This window comes from Pristis pectinata, chromosome 15, assembly GCF_009764475.1.
Source record: "Pristis pectinata isolate sPriPec2 chromosome 15, sPriPec2.1.pri, whole genome shotgun sequence".
Taxonomy (NCBI): Eukaryota; Metazoa; Chordata; class Chondrichthyes; order Rhinopristiformes; family Pristidae; genus Pristis; species Pristis pectinata.
Genome location: NC_067419.1, coordinates 23,033,784 through 23,052,269, shown reverse-complemented (window position 1 = coordinate 23,052,269; position 18,486 = coordinate 23,033,784). Strand labels below are relative to the sequence as shown.

Here is an 18,486-nt window from a genome sequence, read left to right as displayed (position 1 = left end):
AGGACTGTTTTCCCAGGACTCTATGGAATGTTGCATGAGCATGGAAATGCTGTGTTTTTCACAAGTGACTTGGTAAATTTTAGACAGGCTGATCAGTGTAACATATGGCATGCTTTGTGCTTCAAAATAGGGACTGTAGTATTTGACAAGACAGTCGTCCCTTCAACTGTTTCTATGCATGAGGTGAAAAATGGGATAAATCAAGGAACTTGTGGCATTCACACCTTAAAAAGGGGAAGTCCTATCTGGCTTCTGTTTTTCTAGGTTCATAGATCCAGTACAAATCTAGGAAATTTGTACAAGATCAAGGTTACGCATTATTAAAATTGCAGACTGTGCTGCAAATAGTTGGGTTCATTGTTAAGGTAATTTACTATCAGTTATTGCAGCTGAACTAATTGTGCGAATCACATGTTATCATAAAGTTTTAGAATACATTGGAAGGCTCAGTATAAAGATCATTTGAATGATTAGATATCTTGTATTTAACAGTGAGATTACCAACAGATTTACAAATTTACACAGCCGAAGTTGTGTTTAAATGTGTTAAAAGCACTGTTGCTAAATGCTGCTAAATACTGCTTTGGTTTCAACAACTAAGGTTTAACAATCCAGTCTTTTATGATAGTGGAAGGAAGTGGAGAAGAATTTACATTATCAGTGAAAAACACATACCTTGTCACTGTTTTGGACATTGTATTATATAGATTCAAACACCTAGACCATACTTTCTCTGAACACAACCCATTAGTTTGGTGTTATTTCCTACAGTCAGAAGTATGCAAGAAGAATTATAAAGTAGTAAAAGAAATCAAATAGCTGGTAGTGCTTGAAATCGGGTAGTATATGATGAAATAAAAACAGAAAATGCTGGAAACACTCAGCAGCTAAGACAGCATCTGTGGAAAGAAACAATTTCAGAGTTTTCTGATATAGAGTCCAGAACCTGAAATGTTAACTGATTCTCTTTCCAAAGTTCTGCCTGATCTGTCATTTTCTGTTCTTATTTCACTTTTCCGGCATCTGCGGTGTTTTGAATTTCAGCATATGATTAAACATATCATGATAGGCCATTGATCTGAAACATTAACTAAGATGCATGGTTAATGCTTGGCCGTTGCTGTTTGACCTGTTGAGTGTTTGTGGCATTTCTGTTTTTATTTTGGGTTTCCAGCATCAGTGATATTTTGCATTGGACACCAACAGCATGACTGAAATGCTGTCTTGAAATGCTATGTTTGATAATCTATGCAGCAAAACTTTCTGTGTCTTCTCTTGGGATCAGGTGAAACACAGTAAAATTCTCTGAGGCTATTTTCTGCTTTTGTCAGCTCTCTTCACACTCGCATTTCCCAAAGGTACATTTCACTATGAAGTGTAGGGGGCCTTTTGGCCTATCATGTTTATGCTAGTTCTTTGAGAGAGCAATTCAAAGCTGACTCTAATATCCTTTTCTAAGCCTTCAGTCATCATTTACTTAAAATATTCTTTTGAGCTTTCATGTGAAATACTTAGTATTGATGTTTAACATGCTTCAGCAGAACATTGTGCAAAGAGGTTTCTTTAAACTTCTTTTGACTGTTGTATTGATGATGTTTTATCACTGACTTTGCAAACAGAGGAACATACATTTCCCTATTTACAGTATTAAATCTTTTAAAATTGAAGAAAAAATCTTTTCCTGTAATGTTGGGTGTCTCTGACATGGAAATACAGACCCTGCTGCTTTGGAAGATATGGTTGTAAATGAATTCTCTCTCTCTCTATATAATATGTAAGGGTGCAGTATCATGTTTTGGAGATACTGAGAGAATGGCAGAGACCATTGTCTCAAGGGATCAAAAGTTTGGGACTGAGGTAAGGAGGAGTTTTTTGACTCAGGTTTGTGAATCTTTGGAGTTCTCTCTCCAAAAGGCTGAAATTGATTTTTTTTTTAATCTAGGTTTATTGAAAGATTAACGCTCTTCTGGACTAAATATCAAATTCTCCAACTTTAGGTAACTCGCTCTTTTTGTCTGTGTCAGAACTGGCCATTTCTACCTGTCGCCCATCTATGATTTTTGCAATGTTTTCCTCTTTTCACAAGTATGGCTTTGACCTGCTGGGGATGAGAGACAGCCCTGCTATTAGTAACACTTAACACAGACAAATAAGCATAATATGCTTTTAACTGCCACCTTCACTCATTTGGTCTTGCCCTACCAGAAACATTCCCTCTGTTCTACCCTCCACACCTTCTCTGCTAAACTAAATTGTTTTTTTTCTCTTTCCCGGTTCTGATGAAAGGGTTCAGAAGTGAAACATTAACTCTGTTTCTTCTTACATAAATGCTGCCTGACCTGCTGTTTCCAGCATTCTCATGTTTTTATTGTGTATGACAAATATGAGGATTAAGCAGAAAAGTGAAGTTGCAAATGATCAGCTATGGTATTGGAACAGGCTGAAAAAGCTAGTTGGCCCACTCCTGCTTTCTCTTGTTCCTTTCGTAGGAATCCTCTGTTGGCACAATTCAATTAAGCAGTGTTAAAAAGGCAGCCAACTTTTCCCTCACTTCTTGAGTTGATGGAGAACTTCCTCTTGCAGTCAGCCACCACTCCACATCCATTATATTCTGTGCTACCACATTAAAGCTCTGACCACAGCATTTGAAGGAAGATGAGAAATGTATGAAGATGGGAAGTGTAAGGAAGAATAATTCAGTGCTGCATTTGTACATTGGCAGCATCAAATATTACAGCATTTTGGGGATGCTTTGCCTTGATTAACTCTCAAGCTGCCTACATACGATAAATGCAGTGTTCTGTGTCTTACAATTTCAGCAACATTCACTTCCAGTGTGATTTTGTTTTTGCAGCCTTCACATTTGCAATGTTCACTTCCAACTTTTACTCAACCTCACTAACCTGAAAAATGGCAATTCTTATTTTTACATAGAACAAGTGGACCAAAGGGCTCGTGTCTGTGTTGAATGATACTATGACTCTGTCATTTTGTGAGGATCTCGATCTTTACAGGACTTTCACAAACATGTTAGGGTGACACAAAGTGCTGCTTTAATGATACTAAAAGATGATGTAGCAGTTTCTAAATTCATGTGTTTATTGTTACAAACCATCGTTTGAGTGTTAGCAATTTCTGGCACAGATCAGCATTTGGCATGGCGTGATCTAATGCAGGGATAACTTACTGAGCAGACTGCTGAAAGACTGGGCATAAAGGATAAGAAATGAAATGGAAAATCTTGAGAGTAAGTGATTCAACTGACCAGTTGGGGAAGGCAGAGAGTTGTATACCATTAGGATTATACTGAAGAATAATGACTCCAGAAGCTGATTCCAAAACTGGCCCTAATTCTGATAAATTAATCTGTGGCATTTTTTCCATGATGTGCTATTTTTGTCCCCTTTGCATCTGTCAGTGACTTTTCTTGTGCACTTTTTAGGAAAATTAACAACACCGCAATGAAAACTACAATAAATGAGGCCATGAAATTTCACCAAAAGTTCCCTGAGACCATAGCAGGGTTTGACATGGTATGTACATCTTGTTACATTCATTATTCTGATCTAAGTCCCTTTCATTCTCAAAGAACCATAGTTTCTCCATTAATTTATAGGAAGTTGATATAACATATTTTTCAGAATAAAAAAAATGTAAATTTTAGGATAAAAAGTGTGGTAATCCAGGGAGCAAGACTATGGCAAAGATTGGAGACCAGTTAACTATTGACTACTGCCTAGATGTGTACATTCCTTATTATTACAACACACAGATTAGCACTGCTTTTAAACCATCCATTAAAATATTTGTGTTTAAGATTTACAAAGCATATCTGAGGATAGGAAAGGGGATGGAAGCCTGAAAAGAGTGAAGGATTTTGGGATAAATATATTAAGGCAGCAGTGTTTTAAAGGAGTGGCTGGTGATGAAGGGGCTTAAGGTTGTTGGTCTGAGGAACAATTCTGCCTGAAGAGTGGAAGATGTTGTGGGGTTAAATAGCTTGGAATGACTTCATGAAGTGATTTGTAAATTTTTATCTTTTTTTTAATTCTCTAAGATTTTCCCTATAAGGTTGATACCTGTGAATGTGCTTTATTAGGATTTGCTCACTTTCCTGACATTGATCTGTTAACTTTGATCACCTCAGATAAAAGTTGTTCAGTAATATGTATAAAATGTGAAATTGGACTGGTTTTGAAATTATCCGCTCATACTCATGTCCACCTTTAAAATTTTCTGGTCCTCCAGTTCCCACAAACCACTATTTGGCTTTGCTACATATTTCTTCATCCCAGCATCTCCACTACACCCTCTCCTCTGTGGAGATCCTCCTTAATACTCATCTTGAAAATCAACAAGCTGCAGAAAGTGGAAATCTGAAGTAAAAACAGAAAATTCTGAAATGCTGCTGTCTGACCTGCGGAGTTGCCATCATTTTCTGCTTTTTATTTTAAAACCCACATTGTGGCCAGTTCTTGTACCCTTTTATATATAAACAGAGCACCAATGTAAATGCAAATTGTCACTGAAGGATGGAGGCATTATCTATGATCGCTACTGTTCCAATCAGACACCTAGTGTTCCTTTATTAAGTTCAGCATCACTGCTTTCAGGAGGAAAAAAGGCAAAAATTGGAGAGAAATTTTTAGGAAGCAGGTCTGTAACAAGGATGCTTGCTATATAGCCAACCAGATACATCTACCAGCTTATCAAGAGCTAGTGAAACAATTCAGTACTATTGTAGGGCAGGGAGAGGTAATGTTGAGTCAAAGTAGAATAGCATTACATCCAATATTGCTGAATATATGCAGTTTAATTGTGATTATGAATTTATTTTTATATGTCTGCAATGAAGGATGCTTAACCTACTTTGAACCCAGAGAAGGTAAAAAGACATGCAAATTAACAGAAAATGGAAAAAATCTGTTCACTAAATATTGTCTGAAGTCTGGTAACAATTAAGGCAGCAGTCAGTAAATTGAAAATGGCATGTAGGTTTTATTTGTTTTTATAAATTGTGACTTAATAACTTGCAATCCTAATTGATTAAGGAATCTTTTTGTTCTCTTCATTAATCATTGTAAAGCTCCCCCCACCCCCTGCTCCCAGCCAATACCCTAGTTATGTTGATGATACTTGTCATCTCTTCCAGATGTCGAGATATGCAAATTAATGTTGCAAATCAAACTTAATGATGCATAATAAAATCCCTTACATTCTCCTGCATCATATTCCTCCACACATACATTATAATGAATCTTTAATTTTATGAATTTTTAATCAGATATGTCATAAAATAAGACCAGATATTAACAAATCTTATTAATTCCCGATTTTGAGTACTTTGGATTGCCAATTTACCTCTTCCTTGAAAGTTGGCAGCACATGTTTATTGGCAATTTCATTAATTTGGGCCACCTAATGCTTGTGTTTTGTCGCATAAATGTTGTGTAAATGAAAATAAAAAAAACTGCAGATAAGATAAATACAAAGTGCTGGAAACACTCAGCAGGTCACGCAGTATTTGCAGAAGGAGAAACAGAATTAATGTTTCAGGTCAAAGACTCTTCATTCATTATGGAGATGATTAACAGAATAGTTTAAGGGTGCTGGAGCTGTGCAGTGGTTAAGTTATCAGGATAGCAATCTGGAGATAGGACCCAGTGATCTGGAGTAATTCCTAGCCCAACAGACCTTGCAAAGTCTTCTGTGAAGGACATCTGGGGTTAGTGTCTAAATCGGGAGATCTGTCCCACAAGCTAACTAAGCAAATACATGACATAGTTATGCTCACTAAAGCATACCTAACAGACAACGCGTCAAACTCCACTGTCACAATCCCTGGGTACATCTTGTTCCACTGGCATGACAGACCTACCAGGAGTGGCAGTATAGTGCTATACGGGGGAAGGGCGTAGCCCTGGGAGTTCTCAACATTGATTCTTGACCGTATGAAGTCTCATGGCATCAGGTCAAACATGGGCTTCCCTGTGTTAAGCAATGCTTGGAACAAGTACCAAAAGCAGCAAGGGCACAGACTGTACTCTGGTTGGGACCATAACCAAGAGTGACCTGGTAAGATGAGATAAGGTTTCTTTATTAGTCACACGTACATCGAAACACACAGTGAAATACATCTTTTGCATAGAGTGTTCAGGGAGCAGTCTGCAAGTGTCGCCACTCTTCTGGTGCCAACATAACATGCCCACAACTTCCTAACCTGTATGTCTTTGGAATGTGGGAGGAAACCAGAGCACCCGGAGGAAACCCACGTAGTCACGGGGAGAACGTACAAACTCCTTACAGACAGCGGCGGGAATTGAACCCAGGTCGCTGGCACTGTAATAGCGTTGCGCTAACTGCCGCACTACTGTGCCTACCGTCACATCACTCCTGATCAAGCTGGTTGAATCCTGAAGGATGTGGCTGCCAGACTAGATCAGTGGTAGATAGTGAGTGAACTAGGAGTGCATTAGGGATAAACCTACTTGACCTTGCCCTCACCTGTCTACCAGTGGCAGATGTGTCTGTCCATCATTGCATTAGTCAAAGTCACCACTGCACAGTCCTTGTGGACACAAAACCCATTGGTACATTGAAGACACCCTCCATATTGTCACGTGGCAATACAAATGTGCTAAATGTGGTAGAGTCAGACACATCTAGCAGCTAAACACTAGGCACTGTAGGTCATCAGCAGCATCAGAAAAGTACACCACCAGAATCTCTAACCTCAGGTGTCGGTATATTCCTCACTCTATAGTATCACATTGAGGCAGGGGATCGACCATGGTGCAGTGAGAAGTGCAGCAGGCATACCAATAAATCATGAGGTGCTAGCCTGGTGAAGCCATAATACAGGACTAAAAATGTAGACAATTAAACAGCTCATGGGAAGGGGAAGCAACAAGAACCACCCTATCCTCATCGATGGAAGGCACTTATATATACAAGTACTTTGTATTTGCAGAATGTTCAGCCAGAAGTGCTGAATGGATGATCCATTTCGGCTCCTTCCTGAGATCTCACCATCACGGGCAAGCCTCCAGCCAATTTAGTTCACTTTGTATGATATCAAGAACAGTTGAGAGCACTGAATAAAGCAAAGGCTAAAGGGTCAGACAAAACCTTGGTCACTCATGGTGCATTAACGATCATCAATTTTCCTGGTGTTTCTTGAAGTGTCTGTTGTTTGGCATTTTGAAAGTAATTTTAAAAAAGATGGAAAAAAAAGTTTAATTAACCTGTTACAGGTTGGCCAAGAAGATGCTGGGCACCCATTGTGGTATTTCAAGAACGAGCTATTAGTTCCAACGGAGACAGGAGTTAAGCTGCCTTTCTTCTTTCATGCTGGGGAAACCGGTAAGATATATAAGAAGAATGCTTTTAATAATAAGGTATATAAAAAAAAGCCTTAATGTTCACAATGGGTCCAACACTGGACAAATAATAAACTAATATTTTACCACCTTTTGCACTGCATATCCCTTTTAAATTGAATTTTAGTTTGTAGTTAGTTGGTTCTCTTGAGACCTGTTGAGGCCTATCCACTTTTAAGATGTTTTGTGCTTGGATGTTGAAAGTTCTAGAAAAATACCACCAATGCAAAATCCTCCAAATTCACTGTAAGGATTAATGGACCAATATCAATGTCCTCTCCTGGGCCAACATCCCCAGTTTGAGCATTGAGGCCCCAGTTACTCTCAGTCAGCTACAAAAGGCAGGCCACATTGCTTGCATGACCAACAGCAGATCATCTCAAACTACCCACCCATCAGCCCAGTCAACAACCACCTGTCCAACGGTGATAGATTCTGTGGTTCTCACATTTGCTGTCTCAGTAAGAAGATTATTTTCTGAACGGCTGATAAAAAGTGAAGTATGCCAATCATTGCATGACTTTGTGACAATGAGGATGCCTCTTCTGTAAATGTTTTGACTATAAGCTAACATTAAAAGCTTCATTCAAGATAGATTTGAATGATGATTGGTCTCAACGCTAAAATCCATTACTTCGTAGAGAAGAATGATCATTACGTTGTCCCATTCCGTGACCTCTGTATATCCAAATGAAGAAGCATTTCACTTTTTGTGTATAAAATCTTGAATTCTTGCTGGTTTCCCCTGCAGACTGGGAGGGTACAAGCGTAGATGAAAACATCCTGGATGCCTTATTGCTGAATACAAGTCGAATAGGCCATGGCTACAGCATAAACAAACATCCAACAGCAAAGTGGATTTCCAGAGAGTTTGATGTGCCCTTAGAAGTCTGCCCAATTTCAAACCAGGTATCCCAAGTTGCATGGATCAAACTGAACATATAGTAACACCTTTTACCTTAGAGGAAAACCTCTGATATTTTTGCTGATTCTAAAGCATAGCTCCAGTAGTAGAAATTTGTCTTGGGTTGCTATTGTTAAAGAGGCAATCTGGTATTGGCTGCCGATTATATACCTTTCTGGTATTTGATTCTGTTGAGATTAAACATTCAGGGCCACCAACCAAAGTTGAATTTCTACTCCATGGTTCCTGCTAGCTTTTGAAATGCAAATTTGTTAATGTATCATTTTCATTGCTCTCTTTTGAATAGATACTGACACCTGGTATTGTTCCCTGTGTTTGTTCTTAAAGCACTGCTTTTGGCTTTCCCTTTTTGTTTTATTTCCAGGCTCAGTAGAGGGATTGCGGGAGGAATTGGTGAAGGAGCATTACAGAGATTAAGGGTGTCTACTATTTCTTAGGCAGTCCCTCAGGATTGAGAATGATTTGCTTCAACTCCAGTTTTGTGGATTTCTGTAGGTGATAGTCCTCTGTGGGATCTGCAGACTCTGTCATTGGTGAGGCAGGAGGTGTTTGTTGTGGCAGGTGGTGCAACTCTTTCCACTGCTTTTGCTGATCTTCTGGGTACTTTCAATGGAGGGATTTGAAGTTGTCCACGCAGCCTGGATGCTCCTCTGTTTCAGGTGGACTTGGACTAGGGATTCCCACAAATTGCTGGGAACTTTGTACTTTTTCAAGGAAGCTTTGAGAACATTTGAAGCATTTTCTGTCCTGGTAGTCTCTTGCCATGATGGAGCTCAGAGTGGAGTGTCTGTTTTGGGAGTCTGTTGTTGCACATGTGAACGATGTGCCCTGCCCAGTGGAGTTGGCTTGTGTAATTTGAACCTCAGTGCTCTGGGTGCTGGCCTGGGAGAAGACATCAATGTTGAGTAACATCCTGTCAAGTCTGGGTTGGATTGGTCCTGTGGGATGGAGTCTAGAACTGAGATTTGATTGATGAGGAGTTCTTAGAAATGCTCCTTCCAGTGGTGCTGATTACTTCTCTGTCCTTGATGAGCTCTCCTCCGTCCTTGACTTTCAGTAGGACGGCCAGTGAGTTATTGGGCCATAGGTGGTCTTGTCAGCACTGTCATTTCTGTGCACTTCATATTCACCACTGAGTTGCTGGACCTGCTGTATGGATTTTACTCATTGTCTGTTCCTCAAGTCACAGGTTTTCTGTTGGATTTCAGCCTTCTGATACCTGTAGGGTTGTCGAGGCATGATGGAGTTTCTGATCCAAAATACCTGATGTTTACAGTTGAACTCCTAGTCATTCTCAGTACCAGTCCTGGTACTTTCCAGCAGAGAAGCCAAGAATCTCCTCTCACATGCTGATTGTACTGGATCTTGGGGCAATCCTGTGGACACTGCAGCTTCTGTTTCTCAGGGGCTTTTGGATTGTCTTTGAGATGTTGTTCGAGAAGAAATTTCTTTGTGGGATCTTTGAGACCATTAATGTTGATTTGTTTCACCATTGACCAACAAAATTTAAATTTGCCTTCCAAAAAAAGATATACCCACAACCTTGTTCTTTGAGCTGGCTGTCTCCTGCCCCTTGTGTCTCACTCTAGGCAATGGTGTTGATGCTGAAGCTCCAGAGTACCCAGATGTACTGGTAGAGCAACACCTGGGTAGGATTCAGAATCTTTGTGGAGAATCCAATTGCTGCCAGAGTTCTGACAATGCAGGTCCTCAGCTTTGTACTGTGGAGTGGAAGTTGTCTATGCGAGAGTTCTTTTAACGTGGGATGGCCAGTGCACACCAGTTCCACACAGGCTTGACAGAACAAAGCCTTGATCCTCTGGCAAAGGGGTCCAATACAACAGGAGACCAGGCTCTGCTGCATGGACATTAGTATACACATGCAAATAAATATATGCATAGAAGCTAACATGCACACACAGAGCTACACATTATGACGGTGGAGTAAGGATGAACCCATTCCCATCATCAGGATTTAACAGAGTGCCTGTATCATGCCAGGACACTGCCCTCTGGCAGTATTGGGCAAACAGCTTCAGATGTCCTAAAACTTGCAGAGGTGACCCAGGAGGGAAGCCTCTGCCTGTGTGTCCCCTAGTTAGGGTTGGTGACTGGGGGTGCAAGTGGCCTGATTCACAAATAGGCTTGATTTACATATGAAAAGTAGCCAACTGAGAAAGGAATTAGGGGATTGCTGGCACATTGCTCTATCACAACCTTGCTCCTTCAAGATCATGTGCTGGCTGGTTGTTTAATTTCCCCACATTCCAAGAATTCATGCACAGGCATCTTCCACTCCTCAGACTGGAGTGGGAGCAAATCATTCTTGATCCTAAGGGACTGCATAATAAGGAGGATCAGCAACAGGTCTGATAATTTAGAAAAATTTCAAACCTAAGATGAAAAAGCATAATTGACAATTTAATTGGCTTTGCAACAACAAACATGTAACTGTTTTATTTTCCTAAACAAATGACACTTGCATGGCACAATTATCACACAAACACTGTAGAACTTGTAGCTCTTCCTGTACACAGTTCTTGACATGGACATGAATACTTGATTTTGATATAGTGATTAGCAGTACAAAATGACAATACAGTGGCTTGAAACTTTCAAACACATTCAAAAGCATGCTGGTAACTGAATGAGGAAGAGAGAGTCATAAGTGCATTCTGAAACTGAACAAACAAAACTGAGCAGAGACAAAGCAAATATGGAGTATTTTAACCCATAATAATAACATGCTAGGGAATAAAAGAAGCAAAAGGAAAAGGAGTCACAGAAATAATGATTTACATTCAATTTACAATCAATGAGCAAGGAAAGTTGAACATCAAATGAGTAGCGAAAATAGAGAGGTTATAGACTAAGGGAAGAGAGATGGAAGAGATATATCAACAAGTGCAACAACTTCATAGTTTTGGCCTTGATGAAAACTTGTAGATTTTATACATTTGTTTAAAATTTTTAACCTGCTTACTCCACCATTATTCCCCCAGGGAAATTGTGTGCAATGATCAGGGACAGAAATCTCAGTTCAGAACAAAATGTATCAGCAGATAATGAGCAAATAGACTGGGCAACGGGATAAATATTTTGATATGAATACACATCAAAATGGAAGAGAGTTAATGTGGTTTAAAATAGCCCTAAAAATGCTATCAGTTAATTACATTTTGTTGAGCTGAAAGGCATGTGTAAATGAAACTAAGTGAATTAAATCAAGTTTTATTCAGTTATGAAAGGCTGAAGTGATACTGGAGCAGAACCAGCAGGAAACCCAGTTTCTCTTCCCTATCAGTCGTGATTAGTCGATCACAGCTATGGCAGGACTAGTTGCAGAAAATGCTAGCAAGGAAATGAAGAAATGTGAAGAAATCTTTATCAGCTGCTTGGTGTTCACAGTGAAATTATCACCACATGCATAAATCAAATTATGGAACTTCAGCTGTCTGTATATGTATAACTAGTATCTACTGTCTCCTAGTTAAGAGTGGAAGCAGGATAGAGGTATCTATGTCAGACAATCATTCAGTATTTGGATACAAATTCTTCTTTGTAAATTTCCATGTTAGATTTATTTAAATTTCATTACTTAACTGACTATGGTATTAGCTGATGGAGGGGTGATCCTTCCTCCCAAGAAAAATGCTTATAGACAATTTAGTAATCCAAAAGTAAACATTACCACCCACAGCCTACATTAGTGTTTAATTTACTGTAATGCTCATACATTGTTCTCCTGGTTCCTTTATTGTAGGTGCTTATGCTGGTCACTGATCTGCGAAATCATCCAGCTGCAAATCTAATGGCAGAAGGTCATCCTATGGTCATTAGTGCTGACGATCCAGCTGCTTTTGGGACCCGTGGTTTATCATATGACTTCTATGAGACCTTTATGGGAATAGGAGGTTTGAAAGCTGAGCTAACTACACTGAAGCAGTTGGCTCTGAACTCCATCAAGTGAATAAATTTAATTTCTTTTTATAAGAAAAAGCTTTGTTCAGATATTAGAGGTAGATTATATTATAGTTTCCAGTACTTCCTTTCCAATGCAGTCATCTGGGCCAGCCAAACTGTCATCGAATCTTGAACCCAGTCTGTTGCTGCCAAAGGCACTTACAATCAGTATTAAGGTATAGACACTACTGCTATGTAAGGAAATGTAGTGACAGACATGGGAACAGCAATAGCCCACAGACAGTTAATCTCTTTTTAAGGTTAAATGTTGGCCAGATCATGGGGTGGGATGTCCTCTGGCTTATTATAAAATACATGCATAGAGAAGGCTATAATTTCAATTGACAATGGAGCACCTTCATACTGTGCTAAAGTATTGGATTGGATAATGTGGTGAAGTTCAAGGATGGTGCTTGCACTCAACATTCTGACTTTAAGATTAATCGATTACCAATGAACCAAAATCACACTAATTTCTTCAACAGCAGCTAGTAAAAATAAAACAATGGCAACACACCGTGATGCACTGAATGTGCTGCTATGTTGAAGTGCTTTATGCAATTCTACCTTAAGTTAGAGAATGCTGAAGTACTCAGTAGGAAGAGTGGGGCAAGAAACTAAAATGGCATTTTCCTGTCAAGGAACCGTCTTCAAAGCTGGAAAAATAAGAAAACAAGTGTGTTAATTTGCAGAGAGGGGCTATGATAGGGTGCAGACCAAAGTTGTTAAGGTAAAATAGCTGTGTTTTTTAAAAACATATACACAATAGAAGAGAAGAAACACATTAAAACAAAAAGGTGTAGCCACATTCTTGGTGGGGGGGGGGGAGAGAGAGAGAAAAGAATGGATATCTAAAATTTTTTAATTCATTATCAAGTCCTGAGGCCTTCGATGTACCCAGATGGAACATAAGGTGTTGTTCTTCAAGCTTCAGTTGGGCATCATTGGAGCAAAATAGGACTTTTGAATGCAGAGAGCCCAGATTAGGTGTGGGATGGAGAGTTAAAATGACAGGCAACTGAAAACTCAGGATTACTCATGACGGTTATATATAGGTGTTCTGCAAAGCGATTATCCAACCTGAGTTTGCTTTCTCCACTGTAGAGGAGAACACATCAGGAGTGTCCAAATGACTGCTTCCAGTTGCCTGTCACTTTAATTGTGATTTCTCTGTTGATGTAGCTGGAATGTTCAGTTTCAATTTGTTTCTTTCTCTGTGTCCAAATGCCAGTTTATAAAGTAATTATTACCTTGACAACTATGGTTGGTACCCTATCACAGAAATTCCCTCTATTCTCACCCCTCCCCATTTCTGTAACTTAAAACATGTTTTTTTTATCACTTATCTAGTTCTGATGAATGGCCCACAACCTGAAATGTTGATTCTATGTCTCTCCCCCACAAATGCTGCTCGACCTGCTGAGTACCTCTAGCATTCTGTTTTTCTTTTGGACTTCCAGCATCACAATTTTTTTATTTCAGCTATCTTGTCTCATGTGTTTTGGAAAGAAATGTCAATGCAACATTCATAAGTTCCCAACAAATCAGCAGTGGTGTAAATTACTGTGATCCTTTTTGGGGATACTGGTGAAATTCAATTTCACTAGAGCTTTCTGTCCTGATAATTCATCTCAGATTCCCCACACAGCATATTGTTCTTTGACCCAAAGAATGTAAAAGACAGTTGCCTGGTTAAAAAGGCTAAATAATAGCAGTTACATGTTCTACTCAATTTCCAAAACTTGGGTTCCATTGAAGTCAGCGCTACTGACTAAGTATGGGTTTCTAGGATGATATTCTTGTTTACTCCAACAGCTTCTCCCAGTCCAATGACCTCAAACTGGGAAAGACAGGGGCAGCTTTGTTGTGCTAACGCCTTCATTGCCACATTACTGAATATTCACACTTAGGTACAAACTGTTCAACCCTACTGGGGCAGATTTTTGGGGTATATCGCCACAAGCTAGCCATAATTTGGTTACTTCTATGCCAGAATTTTCTGGGGTGGTTATTTAATTAGATAAACAGGATGCTGGAAAATTTTTTATAGTTTTATCATGTGTGTTTTAAGATATTTTAACATTTTAAAAGGAAATTTGAATGTGCAATTAAACAGAAAGGATTTAAAAGGATACTGGCATTGGACAGGGAAATATTTCTCGCGGGCAGCTCTAGTTGATTACGAAGACTAACAGATGTTGGTGATCTCACCCCGTGACCTTCCCCCTTCTCTATGATGTTACATAGAGACTTTTGTGCATCATCACAAATTACTGTATGCTTTTTTTTTACTAAGATTTATTTTGATGACCTGCAAGGATATTTACTGCCTTTTTGTTTTCCTAGGTACAGTGCTATGTCTGCCGAGATGAAGGGCAAAAGCATCAAACTTTGGCTGAGAAAGTGGGATGAGTTTTTGGATGAAGTCCTTAACATGTCCAACAGAGATGAGCTGTGAGAAGACCAGTTCACTGTCCTGTCGACTACTCGGTTCTTAGTGAAATAATTTTCTCTCAGGGAGATAGTGACTATTTTTTATCGTTATTAAAATGGATAATTTCAGCAATCTCTTTGTCTCCTACACTCCATTTTTCTAGCACTTCCATACAACTTATGACACCAGCTTGCTCCTGCCCCACTATCTCATCCATTATTGGTGGCAATTCATTTAGTCATTAAGTCATTGCCTCAAGGAATTTCTTTATAAAGTCCTTCTGGTATGGTGGTGCTTTCTGGGTGGGGAAAAATATTTTCAAGTGCTGTGTGCCACACCCCTATCACTATTATGTTATTTTCTTTTTCTCTTCCTCCTGCACTCTTCACACTTCATCTTTCCATTCTCCAAAGCACTTCTCAGCACATGAAAATGTATAAAATGTCAGCTCCAAATTCATTATTGTAAATCACAGCCAGAACAGTTGACAGCCCCACTCTCAGCAATAAGATATACTGTGAATTTCTGATTTTAGAAAAATGGATTAAACTATAACAGAAACAAATTTTTTAAATTCTAAGTTGAGCCAGGGATAGGCTGTGGTGCTAGAACAGGGGAAAAAGTAGAAGGTGAAGAACAAGTGTAGTTTGGTGTGTGTGTTGATACCAGGAAGATCTCTAGCCACGTCAGTAAGACATGGGCTGCTGTGGTGCGACCACAGCAGTTGCAAAATCATAATGTTTGTAGTGGCAAATGGAGACTGCTTTTGAATCCTCTCTTAATCTGTGCCTTGAACTTCAAAAATTCAACTTTTTTACAAGTTTAATAATGTTAGGTTAACTTAACTTGTATAGCTTGTGAAAAAGGAAACATGGTTTGGATTTTATTTATATTTTAGTGTCTGGAACATTATTGAAAGGATTGTATAATAAAAAAAAATTGAGTCTCATACAATAAAGAATTAGCCATGTTTACCAGCACACAAACTTGTGCAGGCACTTCATTCAATAATGTTCACAAAAGGCTTTTTTGTAGATTGACTATCTGTTTGTGCTTTAGGAAAGTCATATTAGTGAACAAATAATTGTATGCAAAGTTTATCATTCATTTTAATTAAGCTGTTATTGTGCTCTATGAATGTATCTGATATTAAATATGGGCTAAACATTAACTGGCTATGACATGTTAAATGTAATATAGTTGTCAAAAAGTCCATATCCTTTCATTTACTCCATAAATATTTGTAGAAGGGCATGTACATGACAGCATAGGTTCAGCTTCCTCATCATTTGTATTCAAGCAGAATCTCTGCCATCTGCATGGGTATCTATTCATCCCAGCAGGATAGGGAGTTATTCATTCAGCTGAATGTAAGGAGCCTGATTAAATGACTGCTGAAAAAGGAGCTCTGTAATATAAGTAATGAAACATTGCTCAAATGGACAGATTTTTTTTTGAGTATTCATCGATATGGTAATAGGACTGTTGACAAGGTGAAATGTTATTGCTTGCTTATTAACGTGAGCACATGGTGAAATGATTATGCGAGTCTGGCACATGAACATTGTGTCCAACTGCAGTATGGATCAACATATGGTACGTTAGTTTAAAACTGGAAAAACATTTAATTGTGCTTTGATGAACTGATTTTGTGCTGATGGTACTATGGACATGCAGAACAGAATTGTATTGGATGCCGTTCCTGAACCTTTTTCTTCCTGTACCTTTTCCAAAATAAAGCTTTGATTGAGCCATGCAGCTGGTCTTAAATAACTTTCCTTTTTCCATTTCTGCTTGACTGATGCAGCATTGTTGTGATGTCAAATTGTGAGATTTTCCTTTGCTGTGCGTATAGTATGCTTGAAAGCTGGAAGGCCTTGAAATTCAGCACCCATTTATCAGGTGCTAAACAGCCAGCTCAGTCTCCAGTATGGCAGGCAGAAAGTACATGATCTTTATGAGCTGGCAGTGCATCTATCTGAACATAATCCTGGGAGGAAAAGGGGTGTGGAGCATCCACTACTCCACCTACTAAATCTCACTCCTCCCTACCCCTTCCCGATCTCCACCCGAGGCCATCAATCAATTCTCCACCCCACCCTTCCTCAATATTTACCATATGTTCCTTCCCCATTGCAGATCACTACCTTGGGTTAGCAGACCACTGTAAACTGCCCCTAGAGTGTAGGTGGGTGGTGGAATCTTGGGGGAGTTGATGAGAATGTGCGAAGAATAAAAATGGAAATGGTGTAGGATTAGTCTAAATAGATGGTTGATGGTTGGCACAGACTTGGTGGGCCGAAGGGCCTGCTTACTTGTTATGTCTCTCAATTGCTCTGACTCTTGCCCTAGTTGCTGTCTTTCCACAATGAACGAAGGGCTGCTACCGGTATTTGGTGAGCTGTCCTGAGACAAGACAAAAGTAGAAAAAATGTTGAGTAATGACTAGGCAAGTAGAGATAAATATATAATACATGCTGACATAGTCCATTCTTTCCAAAGTGAAGAATTAACCTTTAACTATATTAATGCAGGATAATCTATTTCATTCAATAAAGCAGTGTAACTGAGATTTTCAATGTTAGCACTCAGTCAGTAGGTTGAGATCTATAGTGTGAGTTTTCTTCCCACTTTAAAAGAGTACTGTGAAAATCATTGTATGTTATTTTGGCATACAAGTTGCTTCCTCCTATTTGGGGGCTTAGATTTTAGGAAAATAACTTTTTTGGGTTTAAAACCCACCTCACTTGCCCTATAAGCTCCAGATTAATTTGAATTTATTGTATTTATTCAATATTTTGAAGGCCTACTTATTTAATTAGTAATGTGATTTACAATTTTATTGCTTTAAGTTTAGTAAAATATAATGAAACAAAATGTACATGACCTGTGCTCCAGAGCCTCACTTATTAGCCAAGCACACCAGAGTACCAGATACATCAGTGCACAATCGTACCCCCTTTTAGCCCTACCAAGACCAACTAGAAAATTGACATTCACAAGTTTTTGCAGTAATTCCTGTTCCAATTTGAGGATACACATATCTTGGAGAGAGGAGTTGCATCTATTATTAATTTGTGTCCTGGAAACTATTTATGGCATTGGTGGGAGAGATATTTTTGTAATCATATTTGTGCGAAATAGGTTTCAGGATTTCTAGGCATGTATACAGAACAACGAAAAAAGTACAACAATCTTTTTTTATTTGTTCATTCTGTGGGAGGCAGATGCTGCTGACAAGGTCAGCGTTTAATGTCCCTTTTCAATTGCTCTCAAAGATAGAGTTGAGATGCTGCATTCTTTCTGGTGAAGGTACTCTTATGGTGCTGTGGAGCAGAAAGTCGAAGAATTTAGACCGAGCGATGATGAGTTTACATCCAAGTCAAGATGGTGTGCAATTTGGAAGGAACCTGCAGGTGGTGTTTCCAATGCCTGCTGTCCCAGCCCTGGGATATTTGGGAGTTCCTGTTGAGTAGCCTAGGCAAGTAACTGCAGTTCATTTTATTGACGGTGTACGTTGTAGCCACTTTGCACCAATAGTGAAGGGAATGAATTCTTAGGGTGATGAATGGGGTAACCAATCCACCATTTTTTCTGAATGGTGTTGAACTTTTTGGATGTTGGAGCTGCAGTCATCCAGGCATACGAAGAGTATCCCATCACATACCTGATGATCTTTATAAATGGTGGGAAAGCTTTGGGATGTCAGCTGTTGTGTCGCCTGGCCCAGGATACCTAGTCTCTGACTTGCACTTGTAGTTGCAATTTTTATGCAGTTGCCCCCT

At 39.2% G+C, this 18,486-nt stretch overlaps 1 protein-coding gene across 3 annotated transcripts in view; it reads left to right on the top strand.

The window, feature by feature from the left end:
• The window catches only part of ada2a (adenosine deaminase 2a), a 49,880-nt gene extending 33,422 nt beyond the window's left edge, over positions 1-16,458 (top strand). For 2 of the 3 annotated variants that reach the window (XM_052030804.1, XM_052030801.1), the window contains 5 exons: positions 3,443-3,533; positions 7,254-7,362; positions 8,131-8,288; positions 12,068-12,270; positions 14,614-16,447. In XM_052030804.1, the coding sequence (XP_051886764.1) occupies positions 3,443-3,533; positions 7,254-7,362; positions 8,131-8,288; positions 12,068-12,270; positions 14,614-14,725 (673 nt within the window). In that variant the 3' untranslated portion in view covers positions 14,726-16,447. Of the gene's footprint in view, positions 1-3,442; positions 3,534-7,253; positions 7,363-8,130; positions 8,289-12,067; positions 12,271-14,613 lie in introns of all 3 variants that reach the window. The other variant, XM_052030803.1, reaches the window with a different exon arrangement.
• The last annotated feature ends 2,028 nt before the right edge of the window (positions 16,459-18,486 follow it).